The sequence below is a fragment of the Sphaeramia orbicularis genome, chromosome 6 (assembly GCF_902148855.1).
Source record: "Sphaeramia orbicularis chromosome 6, fSphaOr1.1, whole genome shotgun sequence".
In the NCBI taxonomy this organism is placed as follows: Eukaryota; Metazoa; Chordata; class Actinopteri; order Kurtiformes; family Apogonidae; genus Sphaeramia; species Sphaeramia orbicularis.
Window position 1 is genome coordinate 47178030 of NC_043962.1, and position 20924 is coordinate 47198953.

At 41.9% G+C, this 20924-nt stretch overlaps 1 protein-coding gene across 1 annotated transcript; it reads right to left on the reverse strand.

The window, feature by feature from the left end:
* Positions 1 to 1619: 1619 nt before the first annotated feature.
* Positions 1620 to 19464, reverse strand: nuak1b (NUAK family, SNF1-like kinase, 1b). The gene is made up of 7 exons (XM_030136738.1): positions 18165 to 19464; positions 13390 to 13510; positions 9387 to 9538; positions 8186 to 8251; positions 7945 to 8064; positions 6332 to 6464; positions 1620 to 5980 (listed from the first exon to the last, which is right to left on the reverse strand). Exons 1-7 carry the CDS (start codon positions 18462 to 18464, stop codon positions 4887 to 4889), a joined length of 1986 nt encoding a protein of 661 aa, XP_029992598.1. The 5' UTR covers positions 18465 to 19464; the 3' UTR covers positions 1620 to 4886.
* Between the last annotated feature and the right edge of the window lie 1460 nt (positions 19465 to 20924).

Consider the following 20924-nt stretch of genomic DNA (forward strand, 5'->3'; position numbering starts at 1 on the left):
TGTGTGATTGAGGAAACCTAAACCCTATACTGTATGAACATTTGATGTTGTCTTCTTCCAAGGCCCACAGCCTGCATCTGGCCAGCACGAGCTGGGGGTGCTGTCCTACTCATCAGTACCAAACCCCCAAAAGACTGCAGAGCTTCTAGCCATAGAGATTGTAGCCATCCGCCCACTCCCCCTCCGCAAAATGTGGATCAAATTAACCCGGCAGCAGCAATGTTCTCCCTCGACAATCAATTGACTCTCCAAGTCCTAAAAACAGACACTCTTGTTTCTTCCCTGAGCCAGACATGAACTGTGTTCTCTTCTCCATGTTGTCTGCTGCTGTTTGTTTGACTCTGTCAGTTTTCTAATGACAAAAAAATTGCTTTTCTCCAGTGAACAGAGGGACTGTTATAAACTATTCTGATGTAATTACCAACAGGTGTGCTAGGTCTAAAAAACAATACTATTCTTTGAGCATGTAATATCAACACTTTAGTCACACATATGCCCTCAGGATTTTTCCCACATTTGTTTTTTTCCTCAGGTATCGTTTAATTTACTTGTGCCACTATTTGCCATCCCATTAGCTCCAAATTGTCTATCATGTAATTGGCAGTGCAGTCATTTTGACTGGCCAAAATCCTGATTTCCTTGATTGGTACTGGCTGGCATCGTGAATCAGCCACTCTTTCCCACAATGAATGGGTGTGAACACTGGGATATCATATTTTTCTGTAGACAAAACCCCTATTCCAGGTATGTCCCAAAGTCCACTTGAATTCAGGGACGTATAATTGTTTTCAGTGGTGACCACATTTTTTATAGTGGAACAAAATGTTTCCTATAACAGAGCTTTTATGACAACAATTCAAGCCTTTGCAGAATAAGCCTGAAATGAGAATGAAAATAAAATGCTTTGGGTGGAGTGCCACTAACATTCAGTTCCAGCAAAAGTGGGTGTGTGGATTAATTGGAAAACTGTTTCTTAATGTCAACTGCAAGTTCTTTTCTGGTGTTCCAAAATAACCCATCTCTGTTGGTAGTTCTTACTGCCTTCTATGGAGTGAGAAGGTTTTAGCAGAAGGTCTACAATTATGTAAATCGACCTGTTCTATTTCAGTGCAGGTGAACCTTTTGTCCCAGTTTAGTGATTGATTTCCATATGCTTAAGTAAATGACAAAAATAGGACACATTTGGTAGATGGATCATGACTGATGTCCTCCTTTATGCTTTCATGTAGGTTTTTGGGTCATGTATTCTTAGATAAGTCATTGAGCCATCTCTTCAGAGCTTCACTGTAGTTTTGTCCCTTCTGTGTTAAAGTTAAGTGGATTAGGTGTTTTCATTTTCTCTTCTATTGCATGCAGCTGAGTATAAAATTCTTAAACTGTTTACCCATTCCCTCCACTGGATCAAAACTAAAGGACTTGTAAGAGACTTATTTTAAACCAACACTTGAAAGTCAAGTTTTACTCTGGAAAAGCATTTAAGGACATTTAAAGGTTCTTCTTTTTGCGAGACAGCAGTTACAATGAAGCTTATTTATTGGGTGATAATTTGCACATCAATGTCTTACTTTAAAAATACTGACTCCCTATAAAATGCACCTATAAAAGCACAAAAACAACAATTATCTTTCAAAATCCATTTATTTGAGCTGATACAGTACAACAGAGGCATTGTGTTGAGTAGAAATATACCCAAATGGATGAATTAAGACATTTTACAGGATTTTTGGAAATCTTGTTGATTTGTTACTCTTAAAAAAACACACTTGACCACTGCCCTTACAATGAGATGATACCACTCTTTTTTTTTGAGCAAACAATATTTTGGTGTGCAGTTTGTCCTGAACACATCATACAGTCAAAAGCAGGCCAAGCGTGAACATTGAGTTCTTTGACAATTTAAATGGCTTGATCACCAATAAATACAAGTATAAAAACACATTGATAATAACTTTCATTATCCAAAAAAAAAAAAAAAATCATAATAGATACCAAAGGCACAAAACTTAATCTACCTTGGCAGTCCAGAATCAGAGACAAAAACTAAAACCAAAACTGTGGCAATAGCCAACAATAATAATGAGCCTTAACGAAAATAATACTTAAATAACATAATAATACTAATTTATTATTGTCATAACAATATCCAGTCAAGTTTTCCTATGATTAGGCTTTCTGCTAACTAACAGATATGCACCAGTTATTTCCAGTTTGGCAGAGTTAAAGTTTCATCACCAGATTCTTTCCATTGCTTTATTTCCTTTTCTCCAGATGTTGTTCCAGTATTTTGGAGCTCCCCTGCTTTGGTAGAGGTGGAAATACAATTTATGCAAGGTCAGTTAATGATATTACTAAATATTTGCTGTTATGTATGTTTTTTTCCTTTTCAGCACTTGGTTATCGATGTTTAGGATGTTGAAATTGTCTCTGACCCACAAATGCATCAAAACAGGGGAAAATGAGAATTCTCCAATTTCACATCATTTTGTCTGAGACTAATCTGAATACTTCAAGGAAGGAAGTATTTTTCTGCCATAACATAAAGCAATAAGTTTCTTATATTTTGGAAAATCAAAAACAGAAGCATAATAAAACAAAATACTAACATAGTATAATTTTCTCACTGTAAATCCAGTTGACAATAAAATGCAATACAAAAGGCAATAAAATGCAATATAATACGCAACGGGTCTTTCATTTGAATCAGTACCCAGGGCCTTTCCTTCACACAAGCAGATTGAAAACATTCAACATGTGATCTATTTCCTTGGGGTCGTCTAACTGCGTAACTTTCCATGCACATCACTTGATATTTTAGATGATGTCAGTCATTGTTCTCCCATTTTTCACTGCTGATGAGAAGTGTTACATACAGAACACCGGTCACACTGACCCCTCAAGACAAGCTGTATCAACAGCCTCTGGCATCTAAAAGAAAAACTCAAAATGAAAAAGAAAAGTAAAACAAATATGAGGTACAGTCAACATAAGGATGATTTCATTCACCGATGGGGATTCCCTAGTCACACAAACTCTATAAGACTAACATTAGTCACTGATCTACCCTTTCCCCAGAATTATGTCAAAGCTTCACCTTCATCACATCTTTGGTATCAAAAAAAACTTCCCATCTACTCTTTCTACTCACTTTCTTCACTTTCACTATACTACGTTACAGTTCCTTCAAACCTATCAAACTTTGCGATCTTTCATGTGTTTCACAGGAAAGTCCTTTCTAATCTTAGCACCATTCCATGCATCACTCTTTTATACAGTTTCCCTTCTAGCTGTAAACTGCTATGCACTGCTTCTCTCTCACTCTCTAATGAAAACAATAGCTGGCTAATTGTGCTTGGTTGAAATAATGGACTAGTATACACAGCTGGAGGGCTGAGCATGGACCACAGATCCCACCTGCACTGAACTGGAGCTGTGCTGATACAGATCTCTAGCACCAACACGTCTCCAGCCTTTGTCTGTGGAATTTGCTGTGTCATCAGCAGGCTTACACAAACCACCTTACTTAGCTCTTTTCAAGAGCTTTGGGTAAAATATTAATGCCACCTGACATGTCTTTGGTGAAAAAGATAAAAAAAAAATTAAAAAATAAAAAAAAATTTAAAAAAAGGAAACCTCTCAGGTTACAGCCCACTTTATCAGGTAGCCTCGAAAATGTTAAACGACTAAGGTTAAGAGAGCCAGACACATTCCAGGACTGTGAGATGGTGTCTGCGCCATCTCCCTGTACTAAATGTCCCACTAGGTGAGCCCCTCCAGACCTCTGCTGTTGACAGAAAATCTGTGTTCAACCAAGCCACCTAAACTGCTGACAAACTAAACTATGGACTTAAGCATTGACAAAGAACACAGCGGAGGTCTGTCCCTGCATATCTCTGTGTGAGGGAACAGGGAAGGAGAAAAGACTGTTTGATCTCAGCTGTCTCAGACTGACCTCTGAACCCCAAAGAGTAAAGCTTGTCAGCTGTGCACTGAAGGCCCTGGGTCTCTCCACATTCACAAAAAAAATAAAAATAATCAAAAAAAAAAAAAATAATAACAGCACAACTGGCGACAGGGTGGCCTGGCTTTTCCCTCCACTTTACGGAAATGACATACATAATTTTTTGTTATGAATCAAAAAAGGCACTTCCTACATATTCCTTAGTATCATATACATATATAGGACATACACTTTTATGAAGATAGAACTGCCTGCATGTTTTACATGTGCAGGCATAACTATATAGGCTGAGTATATACAGTATATGTTTCTCATCACTGAGTAAAATAATTATATATGTCAGTTCCAGCTTTGGACTCTTCCAGTAACAGCCAGTGCCCACCAGTTCTGCACCTAAATCTAAAAGCTACGAAAATATTAATAAATAATCAGCAATGTCAGTTATTTTTGGAACAAGACCCTGGTTTGTTTCTTTTTTTAAAGGAAGTAAAGATCACAAAAGCATGTGCTCTGTGTGAGTTTTAAGGTGCTTTTGTAAACTCAAACTCAGAATAGGTGGTGCACTAGGAGAGCCAACCAGTTTCTGGTTGCTGCGTTTGTGATTCTAACTTGCCTTCTTGCTGAATATGTAAACATGTTGAACACAGCAAAGTCTATGGGTGGGCCAAGAAAGTAGACTGGGTGGCATTTTCTTGTGCCAGCTCCTCTCTCCTCTTAAGTGTGTTCATATGTGTGTGCACGTACACATATATCATTTCCATCAAGATTTCAGCCCCATTTGGAAAATCACAGCTTCCCAAAAGGTGTATCCCAGTAACACACTGGTCGTTAATGCCTCCCATATACATCTGCACACACACACATGTTCACACACACACATACACACACATGTATTCCCTCTGCTTCTCCTATTTCTGCCACCCGTCTTTTATGTGAGGTTGCTGCTGATGTCCAGGGCTTGCTGGTACACCTGAGTCATGTCCTCCAGGTCCCCCAGCAAGGAGAAGCTGCCATTGTCCCCTGGGGAGCCTTTCATTTTGGCACTGCGGCTGAACTTGGGTCCCTGGAGCGGTGGGGCTGCCTGGAAGCCCTTGAAGTTGGCGAGCTGCAGCAGGTTTTCAGCTGAGACACAGGCCCTGATGTTTGGGCGGAGGTGGGATGTGGAGGGATGCCACTCCGCCCCACTGAGTGAGCTGGGTGACAGAGACAGGACAGAGCTGTCCTCCCCAACGATGCTGGAAGGACGACTCTGACTGCGGGACAGACCAGAATCTGCTGAGGGAGGAGGTTCACCGAGGACTCCAACTACTGCTGCTGCTGATGGAGGGCCGCTGTAGGTGGAGTACTTGCCATTTCGCTTCAAGATGCCTTTTCTGCCCATCACTCTCTTAGGTGGGGACGTAGCTAGTAGAGACATACTGGCACCTCCTAAGAGCTCAGAGGACTCACTGCGTTCTGGGGAGGAGTAGTACCCTGATTCCCGCTGCTGGTTGTTCTTCAAGATGCCTTTCTTTGGCATAGAGGGCACCATCTTAGCTGGTGAGCCTCCTCCCAGTGTTGGCTCCTCTTCATCTCGATCTGGGCTCGAGGCTTCCTCCACCCCTTCAGGCGGTTGTGGTAGTGCTGCCTGCCCAAGTTCCACTTCTTCCAGACTGGCAGACTGCTGCTCCTCAGTAACCCTGGTCTTCAGGATGCCCTTTGGTCTTTTCAGACCTGGTTTGTCCTCTGCTCCAGAATGGGACTGTCCTGCCTCAACATTTTCTTTCTTGGATTTTTTAGGTCTCTGGCGCAGGAGCTGGGGCATAGCTGCAGGTTTGGCTCCAGAACCACGTGGCTCAGTGCGGTTCTGCCAGTCGATGAAGCGGGCCAGCATGGGTGAACCTCCATGGTCACGTTGGGTCTCGCAGTCACACACACTGTTCTTCCATCCCCAGTTTACCCACCAGTGATTGGCTATGTCCTCCACTGTGGCACGGCGCTCTGGGTTCACCATCAACATCCAGCGGATCAGTCCACGGGCATCTAGCAGAAAACAGCACAAGTTCAAAAAGCATGTAAAGGATTGCATCTACTTTTAAAGGTCATATACTATTAGTGTGAGTGTGAAGAGTGTGAGTGTGACAGTGAAAAACGACCTTAAGATACATAATGTTATCAGTTTTATGGGCTATTTTTATGCTTGCAGCTGTATCAAAAACTTTCAGAAAGAGAGAACAGTATTTCCTGATATTCACATGATAGATGCCCAAATGTCAAAATATGTACCTCCCTAACTCTTAGTCAAAATGTACAGTCCTGTTTTTAGTCTTGGCTACTGTTACTAAACAGAGATGAGGGAAGAAAATGCAACCACAGCAAGAGATCTTGCAGTACCTGACGACTGAGTGGGCTCTTTGTACTCGCCGTTGCTAATCTGCCGTATGAGGTTCTTGTGGTCTCCCCCATCAAATGGCATGGTTCCATACACTAGAGTATACAGCAGCACCCCAAGAGCCCAGCTGTCAACCTGGAGAAAACAAAGGAACAATTGAGTACATTATATGCGGAACCCAGGTAGTGCAAATAATTAGAATATGGTCTTTCCTGCAGTGCTTTGATTACTCATATCTGAGTCATGCTTTTGAGCTAACTTAACGGTTAATAAGCACTGGAATACCCATTTCATATCTCTGCTTGTGTTTCAGCATTGCTTCTCAGTCGCGTAGAATTCATGACAAATGAAACTACAGTGGGAAATGGCTTGTTTCCATACAGATAAATCCTCTCTTCCCCCTCACTTTTTCCTGCTCCTTCAGGCAGAAACAAGCACTTTCTGACCACCAACTTAATGCTATGTGGCTTTCTTAGTGATTACATAAGACTGTGTTTCTGGGGCACGGAGAGCTGTAGAGCCACGGGTGGGAGTGGAGGGGGTAATGAGTCCAGCAGAAATGGCAGAGTCGTGATACCCTGGCTGCTGATGACTGGAGATCTGCAGCCTTTCAGCGATCACCAGACAACCTGTCTCACTGTGACTGTGTGTGGATGACATGTCTGGAGGAATGTGACTGCTGAAGGTGGTCACTGAAGCTTTGATTCATAGGCTGGACAGAGGAAATATCAGATAGGGCTAGTTAAGGACCTAGTGAACTTCCTCTTCAACTCTGGAATAGCATCAAGAATGTTGCTCTCCCTTGTTGCCATTGGTCCATTCCCAAAGGCGAGACAGGGCACGCACTATTGTTTTGTTCTATTTTCGTTGCCTGTGTTTGCTGTAATTTGTGGCCTCACCCCAACTGGGGTTCTGTAATTTTGATAGCAATCGGACTGCTGTCGTTTTTAGCACTCTTGAGTAAATTATAGTGAATTACACTAAATTGAACGGTTGGACTTGAATATATAAAAATGCAATGTTTTTTTCCATGTAGCTTTGTTTTATGTAACTGATGCCATTTAGAGACAACGCCCTACGGAATGACTCCGGAATTGCCAGATAAGTGGCTTTGGGGAGTTATTTCACTCTTTCTTTCACCAAAACTATTCTGCTGGTCTGTGACTTTGACCATGACTGCCTTTTTGTGGCTGAGGAGCTCATTCCTATCCCATTAAGCTGAAGCGAAAGTGAGCAAAAACTATCCTCCAGCTCCTCACTTCAAAGGAGACAGACATCGCAGGAAGGGGAGGGATACAGACAGTATCTGAGCTGACCTGCTGTTTAGTTGCAAGACAGACCTCCCTTGAACTGGGGACTAATAGTAATCCCCTCAAAGAATCTGAAAATAAAGCCTAGCCACCATGTGTGAATGGACTATGTGATCATGAAAATCATTTTTGAGATAATAATGATAAACGTTTTAGTAAGGTCAGAGATCCAGCGGATTTACACCAAGTTCCACCACTTGGAACAGTAATGATTACATAATAAGAAAATAATGTCTTGGAAATTAAGTTCACACTGACAGTGGGGTTGTTGCCGCTGCTCGGCTCGTTTGGTTTCAGAGTCTTACCTCTGGGCCACGGTAAGGTCTCCCATTGACAATCTCTGGTGAAGCATAGAGCGGGCTGCCACAGAAGGTTTGCAGTAACTTGTCCTTATGGTAGAGGTTGGACAGCCCAAAGTCAGCAATCTGTGAAAACAGTGGCCGTGTGACTGTTAATCCTCCATAGCAAGATAGTATGTGACAAGTTAATACAGTGCATAGGCTGACACTGTCGTTTTCTGAGTCATGAACCAAGGGCCAAAGTTACCTTTATATTACAGTTTTCATCCAGTAGCACATTTTCCAGTTTCAGATCCCTGTGCACCACTCCATTCTGAAAAACAAGCAGAAAAGAACAATGATTGATTTATGTATTAATTGATTATTTATAGGTGATGGCTCCAAGTAATAAACACTCCATTGTGCTAATGGATGATTTACTCTGACAAAGCTAGCTTGTGGCTCTCCAGGGAAATCAAGGCAGCCTGTTGGTCTAGTACTCTTTAATTGGTCCTGTCCCCACTGGAGTCTTTATGCTGACATCTGCTGTGATTTTCTTTTTTAAATCAACTCACATGTGTCACATAAACATGAGCCTGTAATTACTACTCTGTATGAATGATGTTCTCACACCATCATGAGATTAAAACCAACTATGCTGTTAATTCCTGTGTTTAAAAAAAAAAACAAAAACCTAGGAATTAACATATGGTATGCAGACAGACAGAATCCAGCTCAGATGTGGAGGAGTGATTTCACCCCTCCAGGGTTGCGGCACTCTACATGGCATCTCCCATTGGTTATTGCCTAGAAGGGTGCTGAGATTCACATGACCCTGATTGGTAGATAGAAGGAAGAAGTGGCTGCTTGATTGTTGTGTCAGTGATTCACACTACCCCACCCTGCGGGATGTTGTGCTTGGTAGTGATGATTCATCATTCATGGCTGTCTGGGACTATCCTAACTGAGGACGATGACATCATCCCTAACTCCAGCTGGTAAGGATACAGCAGTGGGGAGGCCATCCAAATCAGCTCTGGAACCACTGGGTTTTGATGGGAGTAAGTGAGGTGTGGAACAGGGGTTGACATGGGAGTGGTTAGGACTAAGTCCCCAGAGAAAAGCCTTGGGGGTATCTCAGGACATCCATCAGTGTGCCAACAGATGAGACCAGATTTAATGCAGAGCCTGTTTGTTGCACTGTAATCGGAGTGTAAGCCTGAATTAAACAGGCCTGTGTTTCATCTTCACTCAGAAACAGATGACTCCCTACCACCAGTGTGCCAAGAAAAGCATACTCTGTAGGGCCGGTAGATTAACTGGCTATATGACTGTAGAGGTGCATGGTTAACATTACAACGAGCATGCTAGAGCCTGGAAAACAAAGCCTGAATGTGTGATTGAGGAGAACAGAAAGATTTTAGGTAACAAAGAAAACTGTGTTTTGCTCTAAATATGAATTTTCTTACCTTATGGCAGTGGTGCACAGCAGAGACTATCTGTCTGAAGAAGTGTCGCGTCTCTCGCTCACTTAGGCGCCGGCGCTCACTGATGTAGTCATACAACTCGCCTTTGCTGGCGTATTCCATCACAATCACGATCTTGTCCTTGTTCTCAAACACTGCAGATGATAAGAAAACAAGCATAACGATATGTATGTTCAAGAAAATACATCAGCCTTAGCATAAAAGATGGGAGGACAGCTTATAAAGTCATCCCAGATTTATTCTACGATGTCAAAATTACAAATGTACATTATTATGTAAAAAGCTGTAAGGCAGATCATCCTCTACTCTTGTTTTTGGAGCAAGAATCTACATTCCATGCTTCCATACTTCTCCCAGGGTTACATCACCCAAACCCCACCTCATGTATCTGGCTCCTTCAAAATACTGTTGGGAGGGGCTGTTAGCTCAATCAAGCCCACTCCTCAGAGACCAGTGTGAAAACAGACCAGTGAAAACAGACAGAAAGGAGCTGCCAAATAATGGTAAGTGAGAGTTAGCTCCTCATTTGCAGAATCTGTGGTGGTGTCATGCAATGCCCTTGACACATCATACTGGAACCCGCACCATCATCCCTTTTTTAATACACTCCCACATTCTTGACCATTATAAAGAGAGTCCATCTGATAGGAAAATATGAGGTGGATGAAAATGCAACATTTTCATATGACAGAGAAACCTCTCTTTTACACCAGTGGAACTGAGTAAAAATAATTAAACCATGACTCAACAGAGGGAGGAAACCTGGACTTATTATTAAAAAGAAACATAAATCAACTTAAATTGGATCTGCTGTTCCACTCTGTGTAAACAATTATAATAGCCAAGCAAAGTTTACACCCAGTCTCATCTTTTTGTTCTATAGGTTGTAATATACTGTATATTCCAAAAGAATTTTATTGAAAAGCTACACAACTAAGAAATTTTTATTCTCAATAAAATATAAGGTAAGAGTAATGTGGCAGCAGTGACTTATAAAATTGACTGATTGACTGTGATTGTAAAACTACAGGTTAGAGTTCCATCTTGAGCACTAGAAGTGAAATGGGGGCTTGTTGAACATCTGGTGGCTAGAGAAAGTCATGTTATTGCTGTATTATTACTATAATATGTCGCTATCCAAATGCAGTTCACCAAACATATCATTCTGTGTCAGTATTTAGCCTTCTGGTATATCATTTAATCTTGGCAACATACTTCTCTCCAAGTGCCTTGGCATGAAGGGAATGAAAATGGTTAGGCAGAGAGACAGGGAGAGAGAAAAAACAAGGGAATGCTGAGGAGATGACAACAGCATAGTCAGCCATGTTGTTTTTTTATTGTGCACCAATTTTCCCACACAGCAGGGTCACCGGGTGTGAGGGCCTCTGCTTTCTGCACCCTTGAGTGAGCACCTTCATAGTTTGTCACACTACTTTCCTCACCCACCACCAAGGGTTCTTTTAAAGATATAATCCTTTACAAAAACACACAGTTGCTGAGTGATGGTAATGCTCCCTTATTGTGACTGTGCTGCTGCTTGGGAAGTAACAGGCGGGATTTCAGCCAAGTGCCAGAGAGGGCAGAGCCAATGCAGACTTCTGATTGGTGGACAGAGCGGTGACCCGGGGTGACATTTGCAGTTGTCTATACTGGGGTTCTGTTTTCAGAGTCAATTCTCAGCTTGCACTCCCATTTACCTTTGACCCCTGGTAGTGAAGTAATTACCTGGCTTACATAACTCTGGTTTGTTACGGCCCACTAGGTCCACCAGTCATCACTACAGCATCTGTCACTCATTTGGCTTTGTTCACAGGTCAGGCCCTCGCATCTGACTAATTAGCACCTATTGTCGTATTGCCATATACTGATGACAGGCCGCTGTAGCTATCTTAGGTATGAGCGAGCTGCAGAGATCTTACAAAATGTGTTGAATACTATGGGTATGGGCAATAAAAGTGGACTAAACTGCTTGAAGATTTTAGTGCTGACGTAATGACTGTTTCTTGAATTAGGTTTCACTGAACTTTGCTTTAGTATTACAAGAGAGCATGAGGGCTTAAATTGCTATCTGATTACTCTCTGATGTCATCTTTAGAGACTGCAATATAACAATTACACTAAAAGCTATCTTTCTCTGCATGAAGTTGTTTGATTCTTCATTTCTATCTTTAACTCACTGTCCTTTCCCTCTTAAAGTGTGCCATTTGTGTTGAGTTTTAGCCTTGTAACATTTATCTCTGCATACATGTATCATTAGCAACACCATGATTACTATTTTGTATCAATTTGTCCATTCACAGCATTCTTTGAAGTTGTGCATTTGTTGTAAAAGTGAGGCACAAGGGCGATAGTTAGATAGACATAAAGAGCAAAATTCACTATTTAATGCCCTGCACAGTATGCTGATGGATGCAGAATATGAGGGAAGAGAGGGAGTGGTAAAAATCCATCTTCACACACACATCTGGTTCAGCTTTGCTTCACACAAGGCAGTTAGCAGGGGCTGTTGAAGAGGGTGTTGCCGGATACACAAATCTAGGGGCCTCCTATATATCTCTAAAGCGAGGCTGGGTGGAGGCCAGGCCACAACAGTAAACGCCGGGTTTAGGGAGAAACACCAAAGAGGAGTGCAATGAGCCTGGTTGAATTTGTTGGTGGAGTAGACAAGGCAGCACACAACAACTGTATATAGCCTGAAGTTTATAAAACTGGGTGTTCTTTTAATCATTCTCCCACAAAACACACAAACTTGACTGCACTTCAGCCCTCCAGCTGACTGCTGGCACGTTCCCATGACAAATAGTGCTGTTTGTCGCATACGTTGCTGATAACGACCTGGGGACTTTGAAACTGAACAAAGGACAGTGGGTAGGCTAGTTTGGGCAGTGGCACATAACTGGCTGCCATTGTGCCAGGGTAGCTATCCTGAAAAGGGCATTGAAACCACTGCTTTGTTGACATGGGCATAAAAACAGTCATGAGACTCAAATCATATAAAACCTCCCTCTGTAGCACTTAATGGCTTTAACTGACTGCCTGTACATAGGAACAGGTTACATTACAAGATATTGTTAATGGCAGGGAATATGCTGAAAGAATTCAATGGGAATTGTTTATGCTTAGAATTTCTCATAACTTGTGTTTTCTTCCACTCATTCTCAGGTCATTCTATGGAAATCATATCAAAAAGGTCTCAAAGGGTAAATAAGTGTGTAATATAAGTTTGACTTAAAGGGTTTGATATTTAGTTGCTTCCTGGTGGAGATAAATGTTGATGTTGCTCCTGGGAAGGCTTAAGGCCTTTCCTTCCTCTGCATAGGTCTGGACAAGAGGTGAGACTGGGTTCATGCTTGGGTCACTGAGGTCCATCCAGAGCTAGGAATACACATGTCCATGCACTTATACATAGACAAAAATATATAGACACACATGTGTGTGCAGGCTTGCACACATACACAAGTACAGTCTGGTTCCCAGCTGCAGTTGTCTCTAAGTATCAGCAGATGTCTGGCCCTGAGATCAAGACCAGAGAAGACAAGGGATGAGACCTCTTAGATGTGGAAGAGGCAATCCCTTACAATACCGACCCGCCACCCCCATACACACAAACTTTAAGAACACGTATGCGCGTCCACACACACACACACACACACACAAACACACACACACACGCACTCAGAGAGTTCCAGACGTTCGCCATCAAAGACATCCAGACTTTTACTGGCCCAGGCAGCCAGACAGAGGAGAAAAGATAAATAACATCCCAGAGCTGTAGTGCAAGTCATATTATGACATCTGTGTGTCATAACATGACAGTCTTACAGTTTAGATTGGACAATCTGAGGGAGGAGTGAATTTTGGAAGTGTGTTTGTGTTTATGTGTGTGCAAGTCAAACAATGTGTAAGATTTGTCATGTATGTTCAAGATTGGATGTTCCTTGATTCCTTGTGCACGTGTATTCACAGGCATGCAGCCGACCCTCACCTTCATAAATAGAGATAATGTGTGGGTGGCGGAGTGATGACATGATTTCAATCTCTCTGCGGATGTGAACCATGTCTTGTTCATCCTTGATCTTCTCCTTCCGAATTGACTTGATGGCGACCTGGAAACACAGAGGATACTTCAGTTAGATTTCAGACAGACGTGAATTTGGATAATAAATCTTTTGGATGCAGAGTTAATAATTTCAAACACACTTCCCTCTTCTAACTTATAATTATATAGGATTTTACTTGGACGGGAGCCTTAGTGTAAATTTCCAACTAAAAAAATGGGCACTGAATTAAGGACAACAAATTTCTGTCCCACTCATTATCTTATCAGTGTACTCTTACAGAGTATAATCACACAGCATGTGATGCATGCCTTTCGCAAGCAAATAATCACTGTGTACATACTTAACCTTATTTACTTTTTCTCTTGGGGTCCTATATGGCCTACATAGAAACCTCTGGCCTTATGTCTGGACCTTGCTAACATGAAAGGTATGCCAGACAAACAAGAGAAGGTGTCATCCAATTTTAACACTGTAATTTATTGCATATAAAGCAAAACAAGGCACAAGTTGTCATAATAAAGGCCTACTTTGTACTCATCATAGCCTCAGCCTCATTTAACCAGGTATAAGTCAGTGTTTGGGCTGGACCTAAGACCTGGGCCCCAACCCTTCTCAAATGAAATGATTATAATGCCAGTTCAGGTACTGCATGATGGTTTCTGTAACTATAGTTACAGACAGCAGAGAGCAGCAGTTATAATATAAAAAAGCCTTCTCTCCAGGGACTATGTACTTTGAAAAAGAGGAGAGGTGTAAATTGTTCATGATCTCCGGAGGATGGCAGGAAGACTTAGAGGTCATGGTGCTCAACTATAAATCATATGTCACTGATTCAACCTCTGCAACAGCCATGTTTCCTCTCCTGTCAAGGAGTTCTTGAGAATGCACTAAATCACAACCATTTTACTGTTCTACTTATTTTTAGTAATTCCGATTAAGTACAGCTTATGGCCTACATTGACCTACATTTAAAATAGAAAAGCAGACAGGTTGTTTTATGGGGGGGGGGGGGGGGGCGGGCATCAAGAAAATTAAATAGAGTAAGTAAGTCTGCTATATGTATAACAAGCCTGCTAGTGGATATTCAACTGTAAACTACATTTGATATGATGATTTTTCACTGCCATGGCAGTGCCACCATGGTAGCTGCAACTGGATGCATTCAAACTTCTATCCTGTGCACTCCTTTAATGAGAGGTTGGCGGCCTACTCCAAATAAACCAATCAAAAGTACACAGTCTAGCACATGTCACTATAATTGTAGCCTAAACATTCTGGATTGAACCCTGTGCTTTCTTTGATCAGGCCTATATAGAGTCTGTTCAGTTTAAAGTCTGTTAGTTTAAACTTTTGTCCTCCCTTTGCTAAGCGGTAGTATTCTGAGGAGCCCAGCTTTATTCCATGCAGCAGAAACCACAGGCAGTAGTGAGTGCCAAGCTAATTACCGTGTACATCAATAAAAATAACCCCAAACCGGAATAGTTCCCATCCAGAGCATGCCTTGATTGCATAGAATTTAAAGAAATCATACTGTAATAAACAAGATTGGGTCCAGGGGGTCTGCCTGCTGTGTTCATGATTGGTAAAAGTTAAAAGTGTGTCTTAACACTGATGTTTTCCTTTACCTCATAAGAATCACCAACATTTTATCCCTCATTCCAAAAACATGACTAACATTTTTGTGCACAGTATAAGAGAGCTCAGTGGAATGTGTCAACTTCCTCCATTTAGGGTAAGAATTAATTCAGGTATTTGATTTGATTTGGGACATGATTGAGAAATGATCTACAAATGTTGCACACAAAGGCAAGAAAAACTTAACTATGGCTGATGCCTTAAACCAAAATGCTATTTTCTTCTGAAAGGGTAGTAATCAATCTTAAACTTCCATGATCCTAATTCCACACTGTATGTCAACTCAGTGAACTTGGCGAGCCTGCCCTCCCACATCAGGCTTGAGACACAGCCAGATATCTCCAGTGTATCTCCTCATGTTCCCCTGCCCTGACCTCGATGTGGATCATTAAACAGGACTGCAGATCAGCCAGCCCAGCCAGCTGGCTGACACAGCTACGCTTGTCCTTAAGTGGATCCCTATTACTGTCAGTCAGAGTAAACAGGCACCGCACTACTGCCCATGTTGGCCTCTGCCAGGTATGGGGCTAGCTTCATTTTGGGTCCCCCCAAAGTTCACAACAGAGCTTGTTTGAAGTGAAAGTCCATGTTTTGCTTCACTGGAGCCTGACATCTTCCAGCGCTTTCTCAGGCCATTAAAATAGATGAAGTATTCATCACAGACTCACTCTCTCTGGGTTTTCAAAAGATCATGATCATCTGTTGAGTTGAGTGTTTCTGAGTCAGAGTTAGGGGGAGAAACAGACAGAATGAGAGTGAGTGAGTAGGAGGAAGAGGCCCGTCACTTCTCCAGAGAACTATATTCTCAAATACAGCCAGGAATCATAATACTTCATCAACAGCACTACATATAGCTGAGGAATGTCAGTGTTTTCCCCCTCTAGTACCTCTCCAGTGTATCCATATTTAGGGAGTGATGTAATCTGGTGCTCATATTAATATGACTCTGTAACCTCTTTAACAGAGGTTGTCCTTCTCTTGTTATGATGGTTGGGGTTCCCTATATTTCTGCACTAACTGCTCACCCCCCTCCTGTCAGTGATGGCTACAGGATATTAACCTTCCCCTCCAATCTCATTTCCTGCTGTGGATGGCCTTTCATGTGTCACTGCCCATTTCAGGCATAGCTATTACCAAAACCTTCCAACTTAAGTCATCTATATAGCGTATAATGCATTAAGTCACACATGCTGTCTGTCTGTTCCATGAGTACACAAACACAAAACACATCTTCTAGAAGCAGCAGCAACCACGTGAGCATGTCACATACCCAAACTTTGATATCCAGTAGCACCTCATATAATGTTTCCACTGACCAGTCAAACTGTACAACATATTACTTTGTAAATGAGAGCAGGCAGTCACTCAGTTCCACTTATACTCACGAACTGAATGTGGCCACATCGAATCAATCTGTCTCAAGAATTGTCTCTCCACTCCGCATGGAGTATGTACATTCATACAAACGTAAACACAAAACTTCCTTGAACTATCTCTTCTTTCTGCTCCAGTCATTTGGTTTATGAAAGGAACCAGGAAAAGGTACAGGACCTGAAGATGATTGCATAACAGTCTCACCACACTGTTGTATCTGCCATTTGGACACAAGAGACTATCTCGGTCAGAGGTCAAGTAAACTCTAGCTACGCCATGCCAAATGCACGTGGCCCGTGAGGTGGGTGTCTGAGATATATTTTGGCTGTTTTCAGCTGGTAGTCAATGTGCAGAGGCACTGCTTCTCCTAGGACTGCACTGGCATATACAACATCCTATATAAAAAAGAGGAATGCAAGAATATTCATTCAATAAAATGACATCCTATTTATGCCTAAATGTAACAACAAAAGTATACTTTGTTTTGCTGAAACAGGATTGTCAAATACTGACCCAACAATTAATTAAAGCCAGCAGCTAAAGCCATGTTGGAGAAAAGTATCTAAACATCACTTGTAAAAGAAATACTTTAACCAAATCCAGAAAATATACACTGAAAAATGACTTAGCATTTTTTCCAAAGTCAAAAGTATTTTCCTCAAAAAGAGTATATTTTACCTCTATATTGAGTTTGGAATTGCTCTACCCAAAGAGTAACTTTTTCTCTTTTTAGAGAAGGACCAAATGTTATCTGAGTAGAGTAAAATTTTCTACAATTTGAGTAAATTTTACTTAGGCAAATTTCCTGTGTACATCTTAAAATTTTAAGAAGCTAATGAATGCAAAATATTTTGTATTAGATGTGCTGCCATGACAACTGAACAGGAAAACATACTGAAGTACCCGAGTGGGACTGGCAAAGGGAGAGTAAACATTATAGGAGGGTTTATGCCCCCTCTCCCAATCACACATGCATTCATGGAGCTATTAAATCACTGGGGGACATTGTTGACCTATACTAAGTTTCCCCCTGGCATTCTGAGCACATGGAAAGTTCCTCATGTCCTGCCAGAATTGGGACAGGGGTCAAATTTTGCCACACGTGGAAATATTTGGAGTGATGTTTAGGTCTGCAAGGACAGGCCTGTGTTGTGGACAAAACAATATATGATAGGTCTCCAAAAGCAAAGTCGGAGATTGAGGTTTTTTTTTTTTTTTTTCATGAAGAAACAAAAAACATGGATCAGATTCAAGCAAGTAAAAACAAAACTGAAAGGGCAAAGATGATGTCAAATTCATTCAAAACCTTGAACAAACATGTGACAAGCAAAGTATTTTGTCTCTGAGGGACTGTTTGCTGTTTTCCAAGATGACTACGGGGTTAGTGGAGTCACATCAGTCAGTCAGGAGCTTTCTTTGCTCTCCAGTATCCGGTCCTGAGGTTGGGCGGAGGAGTGGCGTGTGCAGCCGCAGCTCCCTGGCCCCGTGGGCCCTTTTGAACCGGGGGGGAATTCCCAGCGGGGGAAGCACATGCACAAGCCTCTGAGTACAACACAGAATTCATTTTACCATCAATGTTTTCTGCAGAGGCTACTAAAAAGGCGTTTCACTAGTATGGATACATTACAAGCGCATGGGCGCACTAAAAGCACACTAACGCGCCTCCAGCTGTGTCTTTTACGCATCTCACCTCTCTGCCGGAGTGCCGCTCGATGGCCTTCTTTACTTTGCCGTAGGTGCCTCTTCCCAGCGTCTCCAGCAGCTCGTAGCGGTGTTTGAGGTTGTGCTTGTGGTGGTGTTTCTTCACGCCAGAGTTTCTCCTTCCATCACTGCTTGCCGGTGTCTCCTCAGGTGAGTTGCCGGCAGGTAGAGGTGGAGCTGGAGGCGGAGGGGAGCGGTCTCCCCCGGCGGGTTTGACCGCTGAGGTCTGTCCTTTCTGGGCTTCTGGACGTGGTGCCCTCCGGTGGGGCGATAAATAAGCGGGTTCCATCTCACTAGGGAAGTGCTTAAACAAACTTCCCACTGTTAAATATTTCAAACTACTACTACTAATGATAATATAATACTTATAGGCCTAATAATAGTAATAATAAATAAATAAATTACAAGGAATATCACGTAGCCTACTAATCATATTATATATGGAAATTAACATTTCCAGATTGTCTTAAATGATCACTTGGCTTTGAGCAGAGTGAATGAATCCTTCTCCTACCTATTCATGTTATTATCGCTATATAATCAGTCTATTAATGGATTAAGCAGGAAAAAGGTAAACTGACGTTATATCGACTTATTATGACATGATATAACTTAATATTACTGGCTATAATTAAATCTAGTGCCAATAATGTAGCCTAATAAAATATGTATTCAGATTTCGACAGCAGCCGGAAACTGAATCCACTTTCAATTCAAAGGTGATACACTGACTATAATGTATGTGCAAGCTCTGTCACAATAAAATAGAAAAGAGCCGAAAATTATGATTTTTTTTTAAAGCCGTACTGATCTCACTCCTCAGTTGGATGATATGATCTAGCTGTGGTTAATTCCTGCTCGTTCACATTATCTATCGTCCGAACTGCTGCCAACATCACCGACTCACGTCTAAAAGGCGAGAAAGCTGCGACAAAACCGGCGTTTTGGATGAAGATGACCCTCATTTTGTCCACGGCCCAGGTAGCTCCTCATTCATCTGGACTCTGTCTATTGTGCGACTGCATGTCCGGTGCCACGGTCGACGCTCGGAGACGCGCGCTGTGATCGGACACTATCTCAGGCTGAGACGTTGTGGATATTGCCATGGTCGTTTTGCAGCTCCACTACCTCTTCTTCTCCTTCTTCTTCTTCGTGTGGCCGTCTTGTTTCTCCCCTTTCTCTCTCTATCCTCAACGTGAGAGGCCGTGAATAAGGAATGCGAGAGGATCCGAGAGCGGAGGTGGAGTTTACGCAGACCTCCTCCTTCCCTGTCTTTCCTCTCGCCTTTTCTTTGTGCTCTCCTGCCTCTATCTCCAGTATGACTGGGGATGATCATGGGCGTAGCTAGGATTCATGTGCATAGGAGTCCCCCCCCCCCCTCACCTTTTGTGTCTTAGTACCAAAATCACCTATTTTTACCAAAAACCTCCACCTACTTTGACTATGTTCATTATTCCAATGTGTCTGTCTGATTAAAGACAGACACTGTTTGGATTCTGACGATTGCACTGAAATACATGTAAAATGGATAATATCATGACTACAGATGGTCTTTTAAAAGTAAAGGTGGATGACTGAACCTTTCTTATGAAGACTTTGTCTCTTTTCTTATTTTATTTTGAAAAAAGTCCCTAATTGGATAACGATTGAACCACCTTCCATCTCATGTGTCATGTTTATTTTATGCTCAGTATTCCTGAAGACCGTTTCCATTACAGGATACCCCAGATAGCAAATATTTTGGCAATATTATGGCATACACTGGACACTTTTGGCTTTCTTTTGGCATTATGAAAACCTTTAGGCTTAACTGTGGTATGATTAAGATTATCCATAATAGATATGGACGCACCAGCAATTTCTGGCTGAGTTATGGCATATGTCTGGTTAATCAAAAGACTGGGCAAAGAGCGGGATCAAGTATAGGGACGGAATGGCATGTTTACAGCTAGCCAAAAGACTGACTAAAGAGCGGAAACATGTTATTCCATATATGGATGTTTTTTGGTTGTGTTTTGGCACATTTCTGTAAAGCCAAAACACTGCACAAAGAGCGGGAGTTTCTACCCAGAAGAGAACCCCACTTCATTTTAAAAGCATGATCAACACAAATTTTGGGTGAATTTTGGCCTCTCTTTGGGTCAGTTTTGGCTACTTTTTGGCTGGATTATGGGGATTTGGGGCTTTTCTGGGACAATTATGACTATATTTTGGAAGTCCGCAATTAGTTTTGGGTGAATTTTGGCTTCTGTGTAATTTGATTTTGGCTTGCCTATTTTGGGTCATTTAGGTCATACATCCACCCAGAACTTGGCATGCCAGTTTTGGGCCCGATTTAAGCCATAATGATTTTGCTATCTGGGTACTACTGACTTTACAGTACCTGATCGTCATAGCGATGCAGTGCGTTATTTTCGTGTCGTCTGCTCAGAGAGTTGCTGAAAACTCCCTCGTTGCGCGTTGTCTCATTTGAATTTTTACGTCGGCCACCGAAGACTGAATCTTCTCGATCGACCATGGTGTAGTTTTGGGCTGTTATCATGTGGATTAATGTACCGCTATATTTACTGTCAACTTCCGCATCTGCTTTTTGTAAAACTGTGGGTCACCGAGACAACTGTCTGACCAATTAGTGGTCTGCAGTGTTTATATGTCACAGTTTAGTATCGCTTGGAATCTCGGTGAAGGTGATACCAAAAAACTAGTACCAGGTACCAGATTCCACGTCCTTTTTCGTAATGGAAACACA